This window comes from Nerophis lumbriciformis, linkage group LG18 (genome assembly GCF_033978685.3).
Source record: "Nerophis lumbriciformis linkage group LG18, RoL_Nlum_v2.1, whole genome shotgun sequence".
NCBI classification, from domain to species: domain Eukaryota; kingdom Metazoa; phylum Chordata; class Actinopteri; order Syngnathiformes; family Syngnathidae; genus Nerophis; species Nerophis lumbriciformis.
The window spans coordinates 22,196,612-22,222,500 of record NC_084565.2 but is presented as its reverse complement, the minus strand read 5'-3'; the positions used below and the strand labels follow the sequence as shown (position 1 = coordinate 22,222,500).

General features: G+C 39.7%; 1 protein-coding gene across 3 annotated transcripts in view; it reads right to left on the bottom strand.

Moving 5' to 3' along the window:
• The window catches only part of ncanb (neurocan b), a 492,017-nt gene that overhangs the window by 69,444 nt on the left and 396,684 nt on the right, over positions 1 to 25,889 (bottom strand). For all 3 annotated transcript variants that reach the window (XM_061977842.1, XM_061977841.2, XM_061977843.2), the window contains exon 11: positions 25,746 to 25,859. In XM_061977842.1, coding sequence (XP_061833826.1) covers positions 25,746 to 25,859 — 114 coding nt within the window. The remainder of the gene's footprint in view (positions 1 to 25,745; positions 25,860 to 25,889) is intronic.

Here is a 25,889-nt window from a genome sequence, read left to right as displayed (position 1 = left end):
CATCATCATTTATTTTTATTCCTTTCATGAAAATGCATATATACAAGCCATATACAGTTGACACTTTCATTGCTTTTTTGTTTCTTATACATTTCCATGATCAGAAAGGAGCAGATGGAAGAATACTATTCTTATATTTATTTGCCCCCTTTTTAACACAAATTATTTAGATGACTTTATCACTGTTCCCTCCACCAACACCCGAACTCCAACATACTTTTAATTTTCGTTTAAGCATTTTCAAAATGACACGTTCCAATCAAAAAATCAAAAATCAGTTTGATATAATTCCAGTTGTCTCTTTTTGTAACTCATTTTAAATTCAAAGATATTCTTGCAACTTTTTAAGTCTTTGTCTAGAGAATTCCATGCTTTCACACCAGCAACAGACAAGCACATTTGCTTCAAACTCTTGGATATTTAAAATCATACGGCCTTCTGTGATTCTCATCTTCCGACGTGAACGCAAATAACTTTTGTAAGTCCTTTGGAAGAACTTTATTTCTAACTTTGAACATCACTAATAAAGTATGCAATTCTACAATGTCTTTTAGTTTTAATAATCCTGACCTAATGAAGAGTGGATTTGTGTGGTCTCAATATCCTACTGTAAAAATGATACAAATTGCTCTTTTCTGTGAAATAAATAAAGGCATTATGTTGCTGTGATATGTATTTCCCCATATTTCTGAACAATAATTGAGATAAGGTAGAATAATTGAGCAATATAACATTCTCATTGTATTATACGGGAAACTGTATTTAACCTTGTTCAAAATAAATAAACTTTTAGATAGCTTATTTTTCACATGCAATATATGAGCTTTCCATGTCAACTTTTCATCTAAGATGACCCCAATACATTTTAAAGGAGTCATATTATTATGATTTTGTTCTAAATAGAAAACACTTCCTTGTGGTCTACATAACATGTAATGGTGGTTCTTTGGTCAAAAAGTTGCATAGATTATGTTTTACAGATCATCTTCAAGTCGCTTTCTCAATGTTTTGTGGGCGGTCTTATTTATGTGGCTCACCTTCGACAGCGTCTTCTCCCCGTCATCTTTGTTGTAGCGGTGTGGCGTGCAAGGACGGTGGTGGAAGAAGTGTCAAAAGATGGAGCTAACTGTTTTATGACATTCAGACTTTACTTAAATCAATAACGGAGCAGCATCTCCTCATCCGTGGCTCACTAGTGCAACAACAGCGAAAATGTGTCCCGTGAAAAAACGTCCGACCGGAACTCTCTGATAACTAAAGTTCCTTGGGTGAATTATGTAAACTCACTACACCGGTAGTTTTTAGCGCTTCCATAGTTCAAACTTTATGCTACTTTATATTACAAATGGCAACAGCAGAGGATGAATGTCCCATAACAAGAAGATAGAGAAAAAGAAGAAGCTTATCGACTATGGCGTAGTCACGGACTACGGTGGCGGACATGCGCAAATTTTCAGGACTTATGCAGATCTCAAATACACATCAGTAGTAGTGGTGGGTTGATGAGGCATCATGAAGCGTTTCGACACATTGCAAAACTGTATTGATACTGTGTCAATACTGTGTCACTAAATACTGACATCTGCTGGACATTAAAAATCCCTACAGGCAACCTATGGACCGACTCAACTGACACTGATTTTATGACCTAGTCAATACAATAATATAAACCAAGTCATTGTATTTCATTTAGGATTATTTCATATCTTCATTTAAATAAAAATATATTTTTATCTTTTTTAGATACAGTCAATAAATAATGTGAACATGTACCATAACATGGAAATCTAAGAGAACGTGTTGTGAATGAGGATGCTTGTGGACTGGGAATTTATTTTATTATTATTATTTTTTACACATTTTTATTTAAAAAAAAACAGTTTTTCCAACGTTTTAAAGGCCTACTGAAACCCACTACTACCGACCATGCAGTCTGATAGTTTATATATCAATGATGAAATCTTAACATTGCAACACATGCCAATACGGCCGGGTTAGCTTACTAAAGTGCAATTTGAAATTTTGCGCAAAATATCCTGCTGAAAACGTCTCGGTATGATGACGCCGGCGCGTGACGTCACGGATTGTAGAGGACATTTTGGGACAGCATGGTGGCCAGCTATTAAGTCGTCTGTTTTCATTGCAAAATTCCACAGTATTCTGGACATCTGTGTTGGTGAATCTTTTGCAATTTGTTCAATGAACAATGGAGACAGCAAAGAAGAAAGCTGTAGGTGGGAAGCGGTGTATTGCGGCCGACTTCAGCAACACAAACACAGCCGGTGTTTCATTGTTTACATTCCCGAAAGATGACAGTCAAGCTTTACCATTGGCCTGTGGAGAACTGGGACAACAGAGACTCTTACCAGGAGGACTTTGCGTTGGATGCGCAGACGCGGTACCGTGAGTACGCATGCAGCTGCGGCTTCCAAACATTTGATCACTTGCCCGTACGTGCGTGCCGCTATGTGCATGTCACGTACGCAACTTTGGGGACTTTGGGGAAATATATGTGCTGTATGAACTTTGGGGAGGTGAACGGTACTTTGGGCTGTGGGATTGAGTGTGTTGTGCAGGTGTTTGAGTTGTATTGGCGGGTTATATGGACGGGAGGGGGGAGGTGTTTGTTATGCGGGATTAATTTGTGGCATATTAAATATAAGCCTGGTTGTGTTGTGGCTAATAGAGTATATATATGTCTTGTGTTTATTTACTGTTTTAGTCATTCCCAGCTGTGAATACGTCACAGGTTGAGGAGCTCCTCACATCTGCACATTGTTTACAATCATGGCCACCAGCAGCGAGAGCGATTCGGACCGAGAAAGCGACAATTTCCCCATTAATTTGAGCGAGGATGAAAGATTTGTGGATGAGGAAAGTGAGAGTGAAGGACTAGAGGGCAGTGGGAGCGATTCAGATAGAGAAGATGCTGTGAGAGGCGGGTGGGACCTGATATTCAGCTGGGAATGACTAAAACAGTAAATAAACACAAGACATATATATACTCTATTAGCCACAACACAACCAGGCTTATATTTAATATGCCACAAATTAATCCCGCATAACAAACACCTCCCCCCTCCCGTCCATATAACCCGCCAATACAACTCAAACACCTGCACAACACACTCAATCCCACAGCCCAAAGTACCGTTCACCTCCCCAAAGTTCATACAGCACATATATTTCCCCAAAGTCCCCAAAGTTGCGTACGTGACATGCACATAGCGGCACGCACGTACGGGCAAGCGATCAAATGTTTGGAAGCCGCAGCTGCATGCGTACTCACGGTACCGTGTCTGCGTATCCAACTCAAATTCCTCCTGGTAAGAGTCTCTGTTGTCTCAGTTCTCCACAGGCCAATGGTAAAGCTTGACTGTCATCTTTCGGGAATGTAAACAATGAAACACCGGCTGTGTTTGTGTTGTTGCTGCAGTCGGCCGCAATACACCGCTTCCCACCTATAGCTTTCTTCTTTGCTGTCTCCATTGTTCATTGAACAAATTGCAAAAGATTCACTAACACAGATGTCCAGAATACTGTGGAATTTTGCGATGAAAACAGACGACTTAATAGCTGGCCACCATGCTGTCCCAAAATGTCCTCTACAATCCGTAACGTCACGCGCTGACGTCATTATACCGAGACGTTTTCAGCAGGAAATTTAAAATTGCACTTTAGTAAGCTAACCCGGCCGTATTGGCATGTGTTGCAACGTTAAGATTTCATCATTGATGTATAAACTATCAGACTGCGTGGTCGGTAGTAGTGGGTTTCAGTAGGCCTATAAGTGCCCCTTATTGTCTGAAAATACCTAGTGTGTGAATGTGAGTGTGAATGTTGTCTGTCTATCTGTGTTGGCCCTGTGATGAGGTGGCGACTCGTCCAGGGTTTACCCCACCTTCTGCCCGAATGCAGCTGAGATAGGCTCCAGCACCCCCCCGCGATCCCGAAAGGGACACGCGGTAGAAAATGGTTGGATGGATGGATGTATTGGACAAAATATCAATCCATATTCTCTACTGCTCGCTAGTGTTACCATATCTGAGTTATTGTGTAGACATATGGGGAAACAACTACAAAAGTACCTTCATTCACTAACTCTGTTACAAAAAGGTCAGTTAAAACAATAATTAATAATGAAGATGGATATAGAGAACATTCAAACCCTTTTTTTATTAAATTATAAATATTAACATTCAACAATATCGTGAATATGGAAACAGCCAAAATTGCGCACAACGCAAACTATAACCTGCTACCCAAGAATGTACAACACTTGTTCTCAACAAAAGAGGAGAAATATAGCCTTAGAGGAAAATTGTAACCTAAAATGTTTGTTTGCACGTACAACACTTAAGACTTTTAGCATATCTGTATGGGGAATTAATTTATGAACTATATACCGTATTTTTCGGAGTATAAGTCACACCAGAGTATTAGTCGCACCTGGCGAAAATGCATAATAAAGAAGGAATAAAACATATATAAATCGCACTATGAAAAAAACTGCGACTTATAGTCCGAAAAATACGGTATGATATATATATGATTATTATTATTATTATTATATATATATATATGATCCAGTTTAAGAAACGGTTCAAACTCAAAATGTTTGCAAAATACAAAGAAGAAGAATCATGATAAACATTTTGAACCTATTGACAATCTTATTCATCGCACTATATGAAATGCAACTTAAATCACTTTTTTTTTTTTTTTTTTGGATTTGTATTTTTTATGGAGACAATTTTGAACAAAGTCAGAACAGGAAGAGAACAAAAGTGTTAGCAATTGCAATGGAATGTAAAAGGGTACGATTAAATAAACTCTGCTTCCTCCCACTTTTTTCAAACATGTTGAAAAGAGAAACTGGAAATTGTGATGTGTGCATGTTCGATATAAACCTAAACCATAAACCATAAATCTTTAAAGTGCTACAATAAACTAATATTCAAAGCAACAAAGCTTAGCCCATCCATCCATCCATTTGTCTACCGCTTATTCCCTTCGGGGTCACAAACACATGCAAAATAGTGGGTTTTCTAACAGTGTGTCTATTTATTTTAGCTTTTTAGAAAAATATGAACTGTCACGACGGGGTTTTCGCATCTTACAGCGGGGTTCGTTCTCCCGAAATACAGACGGTAATCAGGTAAAAACAGGATTTATTCCTCAAAATACCAAAATAGTACAAACAAAACGGAACACAAGCCGAAGGCACTACGTGCTGATCGCACTTAGCATAGACTATGGACAAGGAATACTCACGAAAACTGTGGCATGAAACAAACAAATCTTACGTAGACAAGGCATGAAGCAAAACACTTAGCATAAACTAGAGACAAGGCAAATCTCACGTAACAGGTGCATGTCGCAAACAATGACGCCAGGCCGACTGACCGGCAAAGGCAGGCTTAAATAATGACTGATTAGTGCTCGGGTAGCAGATGAGCGGGCGAACACTAATCAGAGACAGGTGAACATAATGAGCAACCATGGCAACCAAAACAAACTCAGAGGTGCACAAACAGGAACTAAAAGGAGTCCAAAACTAACAGAAAATACAAAACATGATCCGGACCACGGATCATGACAATAACTTGGTTAAAAGATTTCAGTGTGTGTTTAAGTACTTTTTGAGCATATTGAACAATACCACAACAATGGTCATTTTGGTCACGATATGATAACACGCAGACAGTTGGATAACATACGCCAACAACAAACGGGATGTACCGTATTTTTCGGACTATAAGTCGCAGTTTTTTTCATAGTTTGGCCGGGGGTTGTGACTTATACTTGGGCGCGACTTATGTGTGAAATTATTAACACATTACCGTAAAATATCAAATAATATTATTTAGCTCATTCACGTAAGAGACTAGACGTATAAGATTTCATGGGATTTAGCGATTAGGAGTGACAGATTGTTTGGTAAACGTATAGCATGTTCTATATGTTATAGTTATTTGAATGACTCTTACCATATTATGTTACGTTAACATACCAGGCACGTTCTCAGTTGGTTATTTATGAGTCATAAAATGTACACTTATTCAGCCTGTTGTTCACTATTCTTTATTTATTTTAAATTGCCTTTCAAATGTCTATTCTTGGTGTTGGCTTTTATCAAATACATTTCCCCCAAAAATGCGACTTATACTCCAGTGCGACTTATATATGTTTTTTTTCCTTCTTTATTATGCCTTTTCGGCCCGTGCGACTTATACTCCGGTGCGACGTATACTCCGAAAAATACGGTAAATATAAAACACCAATCATAGAAGATCTCAAACAAAAGTATTTTGTCCACAAAAAGCCGCTCAATGCAGGCAGAGATGCTCTCAAAGCAAAATCCATGGCTAGAATCCTTATACAAACAACCCCTTAATGGACTGAAAACAAACATGACAGCATTATTACTAGGAGAGGGAATCTTTTGGCACAATTTAATTACGATCCAGGGACTGCGATTCGATTATGGATTAATTATTGATGCATCTTATGCACTTTTTACGACTCTGTTGTGGCTTATGGGATGTTCTATGCCATCATTTGCTGGGATAGCGGCAGCAACAAAATATTAAACTGATTAGGAGAGCTGACTCACTGGGCATCATTGCGGAGGTTGCTGACAGAAGGATGGAGGCTAAGTTACCATCCATCATGTTCAAACCCTCTCACCCTATGCACGACACTGCAGAGGCCTGAGTAGCTCCTTCAGTAACAGACTTGTTGCATCCACAGTGCAATAAGGAGCAGTGTTGGGTTAGTTACTGAAAACCAGTAACTAGTTACAGTTACTAGTTACTTTATTTCAAAAGTAACTCAGTTACTTACACCAAAAAGTAATGCATTACTGTGAAAAGTAACTATTTAGTTACTTCTTTTTTTTTAAGGCTCCCATTAATGCCCTTTTAGCCTTAATTTCAGTACTGTTATTGCACTGGAGAATAATACAACCTGTTGATCAACTTGACATGCATTTGCATCACTGAACTCAGAAAGCAATATACAACACACAAAGACAAAGATATGTTTCAAAGGGCCAATTTATTTCAGGCCAGAACAAATGGACAAAACTATTTTAAATAGATGCAACATAATGGCACTTTAACTTTAACTTTAAGTAGATAGGATCTTTGATCCAAGACACAACTTACATTTAACTAAAATGTTATTTTCTTTGTGCTCGACAAAAGAGAAGTATTGAGAATGTCTCCATGTTAAGAAACTCGACTTCTGGCTTCACCATGATGTCTTGTTAGTTCAGTGGTTCTTAACCTGGGTTCGATCAAACCCTAGCGGTTCGGTGCGTCGGCATCAGGGGTTCGGTGGAGCCTCCACCGCGGAGGTCAAGACACACCGACTCATCGTGTACATAAAAACTTCTCCCTATTGGCGTATTATGAATAATTTTCCATCTGATTTACATGTGTGTAAGTTGTTGTGAGTTCATGCACTGTCTTGGTTTTGTTCTTTGAACAACGTGATGCTCATGCACGATTAATTTTGTGCACCATTAAAAAAAACATACATTTGTCTTGAATTTGAAAAAAAATATATTTTATTTTTTTCATTAAAGAAGGGTTCGGTGAATGCGCATATGAAACTGGTGGGGTTCGGTACCTCCAACAAGGTTAACAACCACTGTGTTAGTTATGAGAGTAGCGTATGTGTGTGTGTGTGTGTGTGTGTGTGTGTGTGTGTGGCCCTTTAAGATATGACAGCATGTGAGGTGAGTGACGTCAGTGAGTGAGTGGGCGAGAGAGGTGAGAAAACGGCGACAGTGAGTGCGTGCAGGTGCTCTAGCTTGGTGGATGGCTGCGTCCAATAAAGTCACAAAGTTGCAACAAACCGCCGGCTCAGCTGTAAAGACCCACTTCCGGGTAAAGTGAAGGTTGTTAGCCCCGAAGTACATAGGCCCTGGAGGAACGTCTCCCCTGTGCCCCTCAACTACGGTATGGGAGCCTCCCTACCCCCACCCACACAAAGCACGCCTCTTCTCTGCACTTCTCTTCTTTTCCTTGTGACACAGAAGGACGACACCGCAGCGCTCCAATAAAACACACTCAGATCTTCTGTTTCTAGCCGATACTACATAAAAAATAACGTAAAATAACGCAGTAACGCATCATGTAGTAACGGTAACTGAGTTACTGGATATAAAAAATAACGCATTAGATTACTAGTTACCGCCGAAACTAACGGCGTTACAGTAATGCGTTACTTTGTAACGCGTTAGTCCCAACACTGATAAGGAATGCTACCGCAGGTCATTTCTACTTACACCCATAAGACTCTACAATGCACAAATGTAAATACTGTTATCTGTTTTTTTTCCCTTGGTGCGCCATATTAGTGTTACAATAGAGTCTATTATTTGTACATTGTGTAATCTTTTTATTGTGCAATATGTGCACTTTATTTACAATACTAGTGTTACTACAGTGTAATCTTTTGTTTTGTGTATTTTGGTACCGGTACCAAAATTATTTCAATACGGGACCACAAAAAAATTGCATAATTGGCTTTATTTTAACAAAAAATCTTAGGGTACATTAAACATATGTTTCTTATTGCAAGTTTGTCCATAAATAAAGTAGTGAACATACAAGACAACTTGTCTTTTAGTAGTAAGTAAGCAAACAAAGGCTCCTAATGACTCTGCTGACGTATGCAGTAACATATTGTGTCATTTATCATTCTATTATTTTGTCAGAATTATTAAGGACAAGTGGTAGAAAATGATTTATTAATCTACTTCTTCATTTACTGTTAATATCTGCTTACTTTCTCTTTGAACATGTTCTATCTACACTTCTGTTAAAATGTAATAATCACTTATTCTTCTGTTGTTTGATACTTTACATTCGTTTTGGATAATACTACAAATTTGGGTATCAATCCGATACCAAGTAATGACAGGATCATAATAATACCTGGGATTTATATAGCGCTTTTCTAAGTACCCAAAGTCGCTTTACATGTAGAACCCATCATTCATTCACACCTGGTGGTGGTAAGCTACTTTCATAGCCACAGCTGCCCTGGGGTAGACTGACGGAAGCGTGGCTGCAATTTGCGCCAACGGCCCCTCCGACCACCACCCATTCATCATTCAGTTCACCGGTGTGAGTGGCACCGGGGGCAAAGGGTGAAGTGTCCCGCCCAAGGACACAACGGCAGCGATTTTTGGATGGTAAGAGGCGGGGAGCGAACCTGCAACCCTCAGGTTTCTGGCACGGTTGCTCTACCCACTACGCCATGCCGCCCCATCATACATTGGTCGGACCGGTATAGAGGCGGTATAGTACCGAAAATGTTTCATTAGTATCACGTTACTATTCTAATACCGGTGTACCATACAACCCTAGTGCAGTATTATTACATTTTTGTTTTGTTTTGTTTTTGTTATGTTTTAACTGACTTTGCTGTATGTAAAATTTGGAATGCAACCACATATTTGCCCCATTTTGGGATGAATGAAGTCTATCCGACCGTATCCTAACCTAGCAGTGGGAAATACTTACACAATGGTACCTCAACTTACGAGTACCCCAAATTACGAGTATATTAATGGAGCCATATGTAATAATTTCATGTCAAGTCATCATTAAATGGCCCTGATATGTCAAAAGGCATTAATAAATCACGTTCTTTTCGAATACCTCTATAACTGATAACAGTAGTTCAGCCGGGATATGCTCATTTCAAAATTAGAATTACAGCCCCAAAATCTTGTTATTGTTTTCATTTGATGTCCCGCCCTCCACCGTTTGACCAATTAGAAAGTCTGTGAGTGTGTCACATCCAGGTTGCCAGTTACGCACCGCCATATTTGTCTAGCTACTGCCACTGGTAAAGTTACTAAACATGTCAGACCTTAGTAAATCTAAAAGGCCTCAGTAAATCTAAAAGGCCTCGTTACGATTCTCAACTTATTCATGAAAAAGCCAGCAACAAAACAGGGATCAGGGATGCCTTTGAAAGATGGAGACGATTGAAAGCGGAGAAGATGTCTTCATCCTACGCCAAACTTGCTAATTTCCTCCTTGATAGGTAAGTAAGGCATTTACGTTTTCTTATAATAAGAAAATGCTTTTAGCTTTACTTAGCTACACAAAAAAAGCGTTAATCACCTAAACTTGAATAACTTTTGAAATAATTAATCAACTCTTTTTAGTTTTCAGATTTACCAAGAAGAATTAATGTTCTAAAAGTTTAGAAACTTTCAACTTCAAGATGCCATGGACTACTGAACAAAAGACATTTATAGTTGAGGCCTATTTTCGGCTGAATTCTATCCACGCAATTGCAATTCAAAGAACGGTTAGGATGTCGTGAATTTCCTGCCCACACAATGATCTACAGATGGGTCAACAAGTTCCGAACCCATGGGACTGTTAATAACCTCAATCGTAAAGATACTAACAGACAATCACACTCTGGACGACCGAAATCATCAAGGACATCACAGGACGTTGATGCAGTCAGAGACTGTTGTTCGCAGCCCACACAAGTCTGTGCGTCGACGAAGTCAGGAGCTTGGAATGAACCGGGAGTCTGTGCGGAGAATTTTCATCGCAGATCTGGACCTCTATCCTTACTGGATACAGATTAAACAAAAACTTACACCCGCCGACATGACGAAACGAGTGATCATGACTGATCAGCCGCAGGTGTGACCCGGAGTGGTCGCCACATGCACCGGACTTGAACGCCCCAGCACATTTTTTGAGCGCCAGTTAGCGAGTTTTTGTGGTACAGACTTTAAATTTTAGAGATGTCTGCTACACAGACTTAACCTAATGTTGCTGAATTTTTGTGTTAATCTAAATAACATTTTGAAAGTTATTCGATTTTTATTGATGAACGTTTTTTTTGTGTCACCCTTATACTTGTGATAAACATTTCGTATGTAAACTATATTGTCCAATACAGTCTATGCTCTTGTGTAACAAAGCTAGTATGTTCGTGCAACGAATGCTTAGCATGCCAGCCTGGTCAATGAAACATTGACATATATATGCCCGTTAGCCTGTGTAAGCCAACTGACAGGGCACAATATATTTTCGACAAATAAAACCTATGTGGATATGGGTAGTGCCAGTGCCTATTTTGTTCTCAATATGCTGATTCGCTGAGGAAATGGGTTCCAACTAGAGATATTATCGGCCGATGAATGCGTTAAAATGTAATATTGGAAATGATCGGTATACATTTTTTTAATATCGGTATGTTTTTTTTATTTTTTATTTTTTTATTAAATCAACATAAAAAACACAAGATACACTTACAATTAGTGCACCAACCCAAAAAAAACTCCCTCCCCCATTTAGACTCATTCACACTCAGATTTCTTTCTGTTATTAATATTCTGGTTCCTACATTATATATCAATATATATCAATACAGTCTGCAAGGGATACAGTCCGTAAGCACACATGATTGGTCCACTAATAGTACTAACTTTTATCAGTTAATTTGACTAATTGTCATTAATTACTAGTTTCTATGTAACTGTTTTGTATTGTTTTACTTTCTTTTTTATTCAAGAAAATGTTTTTAATATATTTATCTTATTTTATTTTATTTAAAAGTACCTTATATTCACCATACCTGGTTGTCCAAATTAGGCATAATAATGTGTTAATGCCACGACTGTATATATCGGTTGATATCGGTATCGGTAATTAAAGAGTTGGACAATATCGGAATATCGGCAAAAAGCCATTATCGGACATCCCTAGTTCCAACATTAGCGCTGATGTCATCACGGCAATGTACAACGTATGGAGACAGCCAAATCACATGATTTGTGTTTGCATATTGTGGACTACATCTACCAAGTTATATGGCAATTTGAAACATTTGAAACAGTATCTTATTGGCATACCTTGGTAAAATGTCTCCTCTTCAGTTTTGTGTGTACATTAGACTGCTAAGCATGCTCTACTTATTTTCACCAGTATAACCATTGCTAGTGTTGGTTGTAGTTAGTTTTAGTCTTTGTTTTCTGATAGTACTGACAATAACCATATGCTTGGCATTTGTTGTGATATTGTACACAGGCATAACACACTTATTCCTGAAAATAGCCTAATTTATGTGTCAAATGTGTTGGTTAGAGATTTGTTATTGACAAAACGCTTGTCTATTCAGCAATCATGGTCCCAGCACTTCAACCCCGAGTAAGAGGCTGCGTATCGGGCAGCCTCAGTCAGGGAGAGGGGGAGGGGACTACAGAATTTTTGACCAGATTCTTATATATGGCTCTTTTAAGATACACACTCGAATTGGATGTGTTTTTGATGTGGTTTGAGGTGTTCACCTGGCTCAGGGAAAAGGACGCCCCTGCCATGCAGAGTCCACCTAGGGACATGAAGTGTATGGCTCAGACTATTTATATATATATATATATATATATATGTATATATATATATATATATGTCTTAATAAGGTTATCCAAAAAATAGTGCTCGATACCGTAGTAGAGCGCAATATATGTATGTGTGGGGAAAAAAATCACAAGACTATTTCATCTCTACAGGCCTGTTTCATGAGGGGGGGTACCCTCAATCGTCAGGAGATTTTAATGGGAGCATTCGCATACCATGGTTTATATAGGGCACAGAGTGGGTGGGTACAGGCTGGCCTAGGGGCGTGGTGATTGGCTCATGTGTTACCTAGGAGGTGTTTCCGTCTATGGCGGCATGTTGTTACAATTTCGCTGCGCTTGTTGAGGGATGACAGGTCTGGACGGTAAATAATAAACAGTTTCTCTTTCAAGCATAGGTTGCATCTTTTATTACCACTATTGTAAGGTGTGCTGGATGCAAGAATTTGCCATGTTATTGAATATTCAACATTATTGTCTTTGAGGTCCCAAATGTGTTTGCTGAGTTCTGTGGTATTTCGCAGGTTTTTGTTCCTGAAAGAAGCCTTGTGGTTGTCTACCAATCTAAGGTAATACGCAAGGACATGAACACATCCGACACATATGTAGGATTAACCGAGGGTGAATTCAAAACCAGATGGAACAACGCAGCGAAATTGTAACAACATGCCGCCATAGACGGAAACACCTCCTAGGTAACACATGAGCCAATCACCACGCCCCTAGGCCAGCCTGTACCCACCCACTCTGTGCCCTATATAAACCATGGTATGCGAATGCTCCCATTAAAATCTCCTGACGATTGAGGGTACCCCCCCTCATGAAACAGGCCTGTAGAGATGAAATAGTCTTGTGATTTTTTTCCCCACACATATATATATATATATATATATATATATATATATATGTAATATCCATATACATATATTCAGACTACTATCAGACATATTTTCATATTCATGAAAATATGGAGAAGCTGAAGATGCTGTGTTTGACCAATTTCAGTTTGTTCTGTCTATGATTCAACAATCAAAAAACCGGAAGATCCAACATTACCTCTGGTACAGGTACATAAACACAGCTTGCTGTCAACTGTGACCTTTGGTCCATCCCTCAAAGATGTAAGTGTGCAACATAAACAACAATAACAATTTCTATTGTTACATGATGAATAAGCAGCCCCGTGGGAACACCAACAAAGGTCTGCTCTCCAAGGTAAATGCTAAACAATATTATTACATTATTTCAAAACTACTGTAATTATTTGGAGCACATGCTATTATTCTATTGCTTTTCAAGCAATGTTTCTTATCTAAAAGACACGTTACTACACTGTATGCCCATTTTGTCCAATTGTACTGCAGTCAAATTGTCAGATATCTGATTCCAATCTGATTTCAATCCACATATAATATAAAAACAGGATACAATGATTTCCAAATCCTTTCAACTTATATCCAATTGAATAGACTGCAAAGACAAGATATTTAATGTTCAAACTGAGAAACTTAATTATTTTTCTGCAAATAATCATTAACTTAGAATTTAATGGCAGCAACACATTGCAAAAACGTTGTCAAAGGGGCATTTTTACCACTGTGTTACATGGCCTTTCCTTTTAACAACACTCAGTAAACGTTTGGGAACTGAGGAGACACATTTTTGAAGCGTTTCAGGTGGAAGGTGATAAACGGTTTTCGCTTTGCATAGGAGAGTTTTAACTTGCACTTACAGATGTAGCGACAATCTGTATTTACTGACAGTGGTTTTCTGAAGTGTTCCTCAGCCCATGTGGTGATATCCTTTACACACTGATGTCGCTTTTTGATGCAATACCGCCTGAAGGATTGAAGGTCACGGGCATTTAATGTTGTGCAGTGATTCTCTGAGCATTTTGATGATATTACAGACGGTAGATGGTGAAATCCCTAAATTCCTTGGCATAGCTCGTTGAAAAATGTTGTTCTTAAACTGTTCGGCAATTTGCTCAAAGTGGTGACCCTTGCCCCATCCTTGTTTGTGAATGACTGAACATTTCATGGAAGCTGATTTTATACATAATCATGGCACCCACCTGTTCCCAATTAGCCTGTTCACCTGTGGGATGTTCCAAATAAGTGTTTGATGAGCATTCCTCAACTTTCTCAGTCTTTTTTGCCACTTCTGCCAGCTTTTTTGAAACATGTTTCAGGCATTAAATTCCAAATGAGCTAATATTTGCGAAAAACCCTAAAGACACATAACACCAAGATAGGCTGCCTGAGGAAACCCGTGGTGCAACGCACAGGGCCAGTACCTTGTACGGCCATGATGAGACGGAGGAGGACCCAGGCCCGGACACTCCCCACAGTGCCTGGAACCTCCAAGCACCACCGGCGCAACCCCAGGGCAGACCGTCGGAGGAGGGACGCGTGGCGTGGAGCGCTACCTGGGCACAAGTCGAGGGACTGATCACCCTCGGCCGGGTCGCCCGGGCGAGGGTGTTTGATTTAAGACCCGAAACACCCTATTACCCCGGGAGAATCACTGATGATGTGTCCAGGTTGCACCGTAAGGTGTATTATGAAACCAAAAAATAATGTTTGCCAGTTCGAACGTTAAGTATCTTGTCTTTGCATCCTATTCAATTGAATATACACTATATTGCCAAAAGTATTTGGCCACCCATCTAAATGAACATAATCAGGTGTCCCAAACACTTGGCCAGGCCACAGGTGTATAAAATCAAGCACTTAGGCATGGCGACTGTTTCTACAAACATTTGTGAAAGAATGGGCCGCTCTCGGGAGCTCAGTGATTTCCAGCGTGGAACTGTCATAGGATGCCACCTGTGCAACAAATCCAGTCGTGACATTTCCTCGCTCCTAAATATTCCAAAGTCAACTGTCGGTTTTATTATAAGAAAATAGAAGCGTTTGGGAACAACAGCAACTCAGCCACAAAGTGGTAGGCCACGTAAACTGAGGGTAGAGGAAGAATTATGGTGTGGCGTTGTTTTTCAGGAGTTGGGCTTGGCCACTTAGTTCGAGTGAAAGAAACTTTGAATGCTCCAGGATACCAAAACATTTTGGACAATTCCATGCTCCCAACCTTGTGGGAACAGTTTGGAGCGGGCCCCTTCCTCTTCCAACATGACTGTGCACCAGTGCACAAAGCAAGGTCCATAAAGACATGGATGACAGAATCTGGTGTGGATGAACTTGACTGGCCTGCACAGAGTCCTGACCTGAACCCGATGAATTAGAACGGAGACTGAGAGCCAGGTCTTCTCGACCAATCTCAGTGTGTGACCTCACCAATGCGCTTTTGGAAGAATGGTGGACAATTCCTATCAACACACTCCACAACCTTGTGGACAGCCTTCCCAGAAGAGTTGAAGCTGTAATAGCTGCAAAAGGTGGACCCACATCATATTGAACCCTATGGGTTAGGAATGGAATGGCACTTCAAGTTCATATGTGAGTCAAGGCAGGTGGCCAAATACTTTGGGATTTGCAAATCATTGTTTTCTCTTTTTATTTACGATTTACACGACGTGCCAACTTCACTGGTTTTGGATTTTGTACTTCTACTGCCACAATGTTTGTCGAAACTGAGCCACGTGACTAAACCAAATCAGAAGTGGGTCACTTGTGAAAACTCACAACACCAGCTCAGTGTAGGCGACCAGTTGAAACAATATGAATACTCTCTGGAGGTGTGCAGCTTTGCTCCCTGCTGACATGATGGAGGCTGGCTTCACGCTACCGTAAAATACACTTCCCATGTATTTGCAACTTTGACTATTTATTTTGAGGAGTGGTATATATTTAACACCATTAAAGAAAACAGGATTATCATTTTGGGAAACCATAATGCATGTATAATTCAGACTTTTTTAGGTTAAAGGTAAACTTCATGGTCTCTCAGCCAACTTCACCAACATATCCTCATCCACATGCACCCTCAAAAGATGCCATTTTAAAACAAGCACTCTCGCTCTGCCGCCCACTTTCTGACAAAGGATTTATATTTTAGAGAATTTAGACACCTCAGGATTAATTAGAGACAATCCTTTTAGCGCTGCCTTTTTGCTGTTAATTCGTAGATAATCTGATCTCTGGGAAGCAGAGGGATGGATTATTGTTTCATTATAAGGCTGCTTTGGTTTGTAACACATTTGTCTGCTTCAGTTGGGAGTTGCTGGCAAAAAGAAATAATTAGGTGGGGGGTTTATTTTTTTTATTTGAAGGGGTTCTGTCATACTAACTCCAAAACCAGTGAAGTTGGCACGTTCTGTAAATCGTAAATAAAAACAGAATACAATTATTTGCAAATCCTTTTCAACCTATATTCAATTAAATAGACTGCAAAGACAATATATTTAATGTTCGAGCTGGAACATTTTGTTATTTTTTGCAAATATTCGCTCATTTGGAATTTGATGCCTGCAACATGTTTCAAAAAAGTGGCAAAAAGACTGAGGAAGTTGAGGAATGCTCATCAAACTCTTATTTGGAACATCTCACAGGTGAGCAGGCTAATTATGAACAGGTGGGTGCCATGATTGGGTATAAAAGCAGCTTCCATGAAATGTTCAGTCATTCACAAACAAGGATGGGGTGAGGGTCACCACTTTGTGAACAAATGCGTGAGCAAATTGTCGAACAGTTTAAGAACAACATTTCTCAACCAGCTATTGCAAGGAATTTAGGGATTTCACCATCTACGGTCTGTAATATCATCAAAAGGTTCAGAGAATCTGGAAAAACATTGGAGGCCTGTGACCTTGGATCCCTCAGGCAGTACTGCATCAAAAACCGACATCAGTGTGTAAAGGATATCACCGCATGGGCTCAGGAACACTTCAGAAAACCACTATCAGTAACTACAGTTCATCGCTACATCTGTAAGTGCAAGTTAAAATTCTACTATGCAAAGCGAAAGCTATGTATCAACAACACCCAGAAACGCTGCCGGAGCTCATCTAAGATGGACTGATGCAAAGTGGAAAAGTGTTCTGTGGTCTGACGAGTCCACATTTCAAATTGTTTTTGGAAACTGTGGACATTGTGTCCTCTGGAACAAAGAGGAAAAGAACCATCTGGATTGTTGTAGGCGCAAAGTTCAAAAGCCAGCATCTGTGATGATATGGGGGTGTATTAGTGCTCAAGACATGGGTAACTTACACATCTGTGAAGGCGCCATTAATGCTGGAAGGTACATACCAGTTTTGGAGCAACCTATGTTGCCATCTAAGCAACATTATCATGGACGCCCCTGCTTATTTCAGCAACACAATGCCAAGCCACGTGTTGCGTGGCTTCATAGTAAAAGAGTGCGGGTACTAGACTGGCCTGCCTGTAGTCCAGACCTGTCTCCAATTGAAAATGTGTGGTGCATTATGAAGCCTAAAATACAACAACGGAACATGCTAAATAGAATGCGCTTGCTATTTTGCTCTATTAAGAGACACTAACTTGTACTAGCACAGTAGATCAGCTTTGCGCACACTAAACATTTTGTATGTGTTTTTTAATACACAAAAACATTTAGTAGCTCAGCTAGGCCCTATTTGCGCTTAATGAAAATGTACAAACACAACATGTATACGAGTAATGGTGCCTGATTGGTTGCAGAATTTCACACAGTAAACCAGGAGAGTTATTTACAACAACAATAACATATAGATAATAGATTTTTTTGTCATTTTCTACTTGCTCAAAGACACTTAAAACAAACAAATAGGACAACAAATAGTTTGGCGGGGAAAAGTACAATCTACTGTAGATGAGATTGTGGTGAGGCAAATAATTCTGGGTAGTGTGTGACGTAAACACTAAGGTAAGTTAAGGCAATGTTAAAGTAGCAGTAGAAGTGCAGTTGTGGTAAGGTTGCAGTCATGAATATAACTCAATACTTTGGCTAGGTGAAAATCTAATGGATCTGCTGACTTACTGTACTGTTATGCATGTTAAGTTCATTAAAGGGGAACATTATCACAATTTCAGAATGGTTAAAACCATTAAAAATCAGTTCCCAGTGGCTTAGTTTATTTTTCGAAGTTTTTTTCAAAATTTTACCCATCACGTAATATTCCTAAAAAAAGCTTCAAAGTGCCTGATTTTAACCATCGTTATATACACCCGTCCATTTTCCTGTGACGTCACACAGTGATGCCAACACAAACAAACATGGCGCATAGAACAGCAAGCTATAGCGAAATTAGCTCGGATTCAGACTCGGATTTCAGCGACTTAAGCGATTCAACAGATTATGCATGTATTGAAACGGATGGTTGTAGTGTGGAGGCAGGTAGCGAAAATGAAATTGAAGAAGAAACTGAAGCTATTGAGCCATATCGGTTTGAACCGTATGCAAGCGAAACCGACGAAAACGACACGACAGCCAGCGACACGGGAGAAAGCGAGGACGAATTTGGCGATCGCCTTCTAACCAACGATTGGTATGTGTTTGTTTGGCATTAAAGGAAACTAACAACTATGAAGTAGGTTTACAGAAAATGAAATACATTTGGCAACAACATGCACTTTGAGAGTGCAGACAGCCCAATTTTCATCAATTAATATATTCTGTAGACATACCCTCATCCGCTCTCTTTTCCTGAAAGCTGATCTGTCCAGTTATGGAGTTGATGTCAGCAGGCCAGGGAAGCTAGGGTCGATATTCGTCTTTTGATCATCTTCGGTGGCATAAGGGACGGTGTGAGCCAAGACATCCAGGGGGTTTAGCTCGCTCGTCTGCGGGAACAAACTGCCGCCATTGCTTGTCGTGCTACTGAGGTCCTTTGTCCCGGAATTGCTCACACACTCCGGCAGATTCAATGGGGGTCTGGCGGCAGATTTCTTTGACTTTATCGTTGGAAATGCATCTGCTTTGAGTGTCGCAGGATATCCACACATTCTTGCCATCTCTGTCGTAGCATAGCTTTCGTCGGTAAAGTGTGCGGAACAAACGTCCAATTTCTTGCCACTTTCGCATCTTTGGGCCACTGGTGCAACTTGAATCCGTCCCTGTTCATGTTGTTACACCCTCCGACAACACACCGACGAGGCATGATGTCTCCAAGGTACGGAAAACAGTCGAAAAAACGGAAAATAACAGAGCTGATTTGACTCGGTGTTTGAGAAAATGGCGGATTGCTTCCCGATCGCTCTGAGAGTGAATAATAGAAAGGCGTTTAATTCGCCAAAATTCACCCATTTAGAGTTCGGAAATCGGTTAAACAAATATATGGTCTTTTTTCTACAACATCAAGGTATATATTGACGCTTACATAGGTCTGGTGATAATGTTCCCCTTTAAGGGAAACAAATAGAAGAACTACTGTACCACTAATTGGTTTGTCTGTCCAATTTAAAGGGAAAACCTCTATCCTGAGATTGGTAGTTTGTGAGTTCAAACCGCGGCCGAGTCATACCAAAGACTATAAAAATGGGACCCTTTACCTCCCTGCTTGGCACTCAGCATCAAGAGTTGGAATTGGGGGTTAAATCACCAAAAATGATTCCCGGGCGTGGCCACCGCTGCTGCTCACTGCTCCCCTCACCTCCCAGGGGGTGATCAAGGGTGATTAGTCAAATGCAGAAAATCATTTCGCCACACCTAGTGTGTGTGTGTGACAATCATGGGTACTTTAACTTGAACTTTTATACGGTATCAAACAGAACTAAGTTGTTACGCTGGCGTGGCATTGTGAGGTCGTCTTTTCAAGATGCAGGGGGATGTCAGGAAGCGGCTTGCAGGTGAGAAGAAATTATTTATTCTAGTTGCAGACAAAAATACGCTGCGCGGTGCCCACGGCACGGAAAACAAGAAGGGTAGCCAAACGATGCTAGTAACAATACAGACTAGGAGCGTAAACGAGAACGTAATTTGTTGCATGGGAGCAAACAAAACCACCAGACCCAGTGAGGCCAGGGTATAGAGCAGTGGTTCTTAACCTGGGTTCGATCCAACCCTAGGGGTTCGGTGAGTCGGCCTCCAGGCTCCGCCACGGAGGTAAAGACACTTCCGACTTATCGTGTAAATAAAAACTTCTCCCTATCAGCGTATTATGGACCCAACAATGTTCCCCCTAATTTTCCATCTGATTTGCAGGTTGTTTGATTTATGAATTTAAACTTTTACTAGCAGATTGCAAAGGAAGAGAATACATTATATGAAACAGTACAGTAAACACAGTACAGTACATATTCCGTACAATTGACCACTAAATGGCAACACCCGAATACGTTTTTCAACTTGTTTAAGTCGGGGTCCACATTAATCAATTCATGATAATATGTGTAAGGTGTGTAATTTGTTGTGAGTTTATGCACTGTGTTGGTTTTGTTCTTTGAACAAGGTGATGTTCATGCACGGTTCATTTTGTGCACCAGTAAAAAAAACATATGACTTTTTCTTGAATTAAAAAAAAAAAAAAAAATAATTTGTCACTAAAGAAGGGTCCGGTGAATGCGCATATGAAACTGGTGGGGTTCGGTACCTCCAACAAAGTTAAGAACCACTGCTATAGACTAAATAGCTCTCTGATTAGTGCCCGGGAAACAGGTGAGCGTCCCGAACACTAACCAGAGGCAGGCGAGTGTAATCTGCCGTCATGGCAACTGAAACACACAAACTCAAAAGGTGCTGAAAACACAAGTGACTCGAAAACATAAACAGACTATGATCCGGGCAGCGGATCATAACATAATTACCGTATTTTTCGGAGTATAAGTCGCACCGGAGTATAAGTCGCACCTGCCGAAAATGCATAATAAAAAAGGAAAAAAAACATATATAAGTCAAACTATGAAAAAAACTGCGACTTATAGTCCGAAAAATACGGTAGTATCTTTAATAATCACAGTGCATTACTTTCGGGCATAATTGATACATAAACTTCATTCCTATGGTGTCTTTATGCTAATTCATGGCAAACGTTTCTTTTTATAGAAATAATTTGAAAAAATAATGTTGAAATACAGGAAATGTGATAAACATTTACCGTGCAATTAGCAATACCTCTATCCATTTCCCAGTTGCACATATACTTCTTGTCTTTTTCACACAGCCTGTAAAAGCTGGCTTTTACCCTTCTTTTCCCCCCCCCGGATTACTGTTCTGTGTAAATGTCAGCCACATAAGAGGAGGGTGCTGAAGTCCATAATTTGAAAGTGCACACAAGTTATGGGAAGGATCTGTGTTCAAAACCCAAAACCAGTGAAGTTGGCACATTGTGTAAATCGTAAATAAAAATAGAATACAAACATTTGCAAATCCTTTTCAACTTACATTCAATTAAATAGACTGCAAAAACAAGATACTTAATGTTCAAACTGAGAAACTTATTTTTTTATTGCAAATAATAATTAACTTCGAATTTAATGTCAGCAACATATTGCAAAAAAAGTTGGCACAGGGGCATTTTTACCACTGTGTTACATGGCCTTTCCTTTTAACAACACTCAGTAAACGTTTGGGAACTGAAGAGACCAGTTTTTCAAGATTTTCAGGTGGAATTCTTTCCCATTCATGCTTGATGTACAGCTTAAGTTGTTCAACAGTCCGGGATCTTCGTTGTGGTATTTTAGGCTTCATAATGGGAGACAGGTCTGGACTACAGGCAGGCCAGTCGAGTACCCGCGCTCTTTTACTGCAAAGCCACACTGTTGTAACACCTGCAGAATGTGTCTTGGCATTGTCTTGCTGAAATAAGCAGGGGCGTCCATGATAACGTTGCTTGGATGGCAACATATGTTGCTCCAAAACCTGTATGTACCTTTCAGCATTAATGGTGCCTTCACAGATGTGTAAGTTACCCATGCCTTGGGCACTAATACACCCCCAAACCATCACAGATGCTGGCTTTTGAACTTTGCACCTATAACAGTCCGGATGGTTCTTTTCCTCTTTGGTCCGGGAGACACGACATCCACAGTTTCCAAAAACAATTTGAAATGTGGACTCGTCAGACCACAGAACACTTTTCCACTTTGCATCAGTCCATCTGAGATGAGCTCGGGCCCAGCAGAGCCAGCGTCGTTTCTGGGTGTTGTTGATAAACGGCTTTTGCTTTGCATAGTAGAATTTTAACTTGCACTTACAGATGTAGCGAAAAACAGTAGTTACTGACAGTGATTTTTTGAAGTGTTCCTGAGCCCATGTGGTGATAACCTTTACACACTGATGTCGGTTTTTGATGCAGTATCGCCTGAGGGATCGAAGGTCACGGGCATTCAATGTTGGTTTTCAGCCTTGCTGCTTACGTGCAGTGATTTCTCCAGATTCTCTGAACCTTTTGATGATATTACGGACCGTAGATGGTAAAATCCATGAATTCCTTGCAATAGCTGGTTGAGAATTGCTGTTCTTAAACTGTTCGACAATTTTCTCACACATTTGTTCACAAAGTGGTGACCCTCGCCCCATCCTTGTCTGTGAATGACTGAGCATTTCTTGGAAGCTGCTTTTATACCCAATCATGGCACCCACCTGTTCCCAATTAGCCTGTTCACCTGTGGGATGTTCCACATAAATGTTTGATGAGCATTCCTCAACTTTCTCAGTCTTTTTTGCCACTTGTGCCAGCGTTTTTGAAACACGTTGCAGGCATCAAATTCCAAATGAGCTGATATTTGCAAAAAATAACAGAGTTTACCAGTTCGAACGTTAAATTTATTGTCTTTGCAGTCTATTCAATTGAATATACCGTATTTTTCGGACTATAAGTCGCAGTTTTTTTTCCATAGTTTGGCCGGGGTTGCGACTTATACTCAGGAGCGACTTATGTGTGAAATTATTAACACATTGCCATAAAATATCAAATAATATTATTTAGCTCATTCACGTAAGAGACTAGACGTATAAGATTTCATATTATTTAGCGATTAGGAGTGACAGATTGTTTGGTAAACGTATAGCATGTTCTATATGTTAGTTATTTGAATGACTCTTACCATAATATGTTACGTTAACATACCAGGCACGTTCTCAGTTGGTTATTTATGCCTCATATAACGTACACTTATTCAGCCTGTTGTTCACTATTCTTTATTTATTTTAAATTGCCTTTCAAATGTCTATTCTTGGTGTTGGGTTTTATCAAATACATTTCCCCCAAAAATGCGACTTATACTCCAGTGCGACTTATATATGTTTTTTTCCTTCTTTATTGTGCATTTTCGGCCGGTGCGACTTATACTCCGGAGCGACTTATACTCCGAAAAATACGGTAAGTTGAAAATGATTAGCAAATCATTGTATTCTGTTTTTATTTACTATTTACTCAGTTTTGGGTTTTGTAAAAAGCACATGCCAATACATTTTGTAGCTTCTCTTACCACTCTGATGCTGCAATTTTTCGGCATCTCTCCGTGACAGAACACTATCGTCGTCGTAGTTAATAGTAAATAACTACTTTTTGTGTTGCAAGCCTTAAAAAAGCATATGTTTCGAGTAAAACTCACAAGAATGCATAATTTTAGGCACTATTAGCCGTTTTTCATGTGTAGTTTAGAGTTATGTCATATTGAGTGTGGCAGTTATAGTCATATTGAGTAAAACCTAATTGTTTTATTTGCAAACCTTACAAAAACAACTAAATCTAGTAAAACTCACATGGATTCAATATGACAGGCATTTTTAGACATTTTGAATGTTTGGTTTAGCAATTATGATGGAATACATTTGTATTGCTTTTTTCGCATTATCTCAGGATTTTAAGAACATTACTGTCATATTGAGTAAACCAAAAATATTACAGGCATTTTTAGAGAAACCAAACATTCAAAATGTCTAAAAATGCCTGTAATATTGATTCCATTGGAGTTTTACTAGATTCAGTTGTTTTTGTAAGCAGCTAAGCCTGTGACCTTCGATCTCTCAGGCTGTACTGCATCAACAAGCGACATCAGTGTGTAAAGGATATCACCACATGGGCTCAGGAACACTTCAGAAACCTACTGTCAGTAACAACAGTTGGTCGCTACATCTGTAAGTGCAAGTTAAAACTCTCCTATGCAAGGCGAAAACCGTTTATCAACAACACCCAGAAACGCTGTCGGCTTCGCTGGGCTTGAGCTCATCTAAGATGGACTGATGCAAAGTGGAAAAGTGTTCTGTGGTCTGACGAGTCCACATTTCAAATTGCTTTTGGAAACTGTGGACGTCGTGTCCTCCGGACCAAAGAGGAAAATAACCATCCGGATTGTTATCGGCGCAAAGTTCAAAAGCCAGCATCTGTGATGGTATGGGGGTGTATTAGTGCCCAAGACATGGGTAACTTACACATCTGTGAAGGCACCATTAATGCTGAAAGGTACATTCAGGTTTTGGAGCAACAAATGTTGCCATCCAAGCAACGTTACCATGGACGCCCCTGCTTATTTCAGCAAGACAATGCCAAGCCACGTGTTACATCAACGTGGCATTTTTAGACATTTTGAATGTTTGGTTTAGCAATTATGATGGAATACATTTTTATTGCTTTTTTCGCATTATCTCAGGATTTTAAGAACATTACTGTCATATTGAGTAAAAAAACTACTTTTTGTGTTTGCAAGCCTTAAAAAAAAGAATATAGTTATGTTTAAATAACTGTCATATTGAGTGTAGCAGTTATAGTCATATTGTGTAAAAAAAACCTAACTTGTGTCTTTGCGAACCTTACAAAAGAAAATGTTTCTAGTAAAACTCACAAAGAACATTTCTTCACGCATTATTAAGCACTTTGCATGTGTGGTTTGTTATGTTTAAATAACTGTCATATTGAGTGTGGCAGTTAATCTGTCATATTAAGTAAAAAAAAAACTAACTTGTGTCTTTGCTTCACGCATTATTGGGTTGTACTTGTATAGCGCTTTTCTACCTTCAAGGTACTCAAAGCGCTTTGACACTACTTCCACATTTACCCATTCACACACACATTCACACACTGATGGCGGGAGCTGCCATGCAAGGCGCTAACCAGCAGCCATCAGGAGCAAGGGTGAAGTGTCTTGCTCAGGACACAACGGACATGACGAGGTTGGTACTAGGTGGGGATTGAACCAGGGACCCTCGGGTATTAGACAATTTGCATGTTTGGTTTAGCAATTATGATGGAATACATTTTTATTGCTTTTTTCGCATTATCTCTGGATTCTAAGAACATTATTGTCATTGAGTAAAAAACGACTTTTTGTGTTTGCAAGCCTTAAAAAAGCATATGTTTCGAGTAAAACTACCAAAGATGCATTATTTCAGGCATTAGTAGTCATTTTTCATGTGTGGTTTAGGAGTTATGTTTAAATAACTGTCATATTGAGTGTGGCAGTTCAACTTTTAAAGATAATAATTGCTTCTGCATTGTTACCTTTCTCGCAGGTGGCGCCGCTGTAGCTGGGGAGACACAGACACACAAAGGAGTTGATCTCATCGATGCAAGTTCCTCCATTCTGGCACGGGTTGGAGTGGCAGTCGTCGATGTCTGGAGGACAAAGAGAGCGGGACAGAGAGA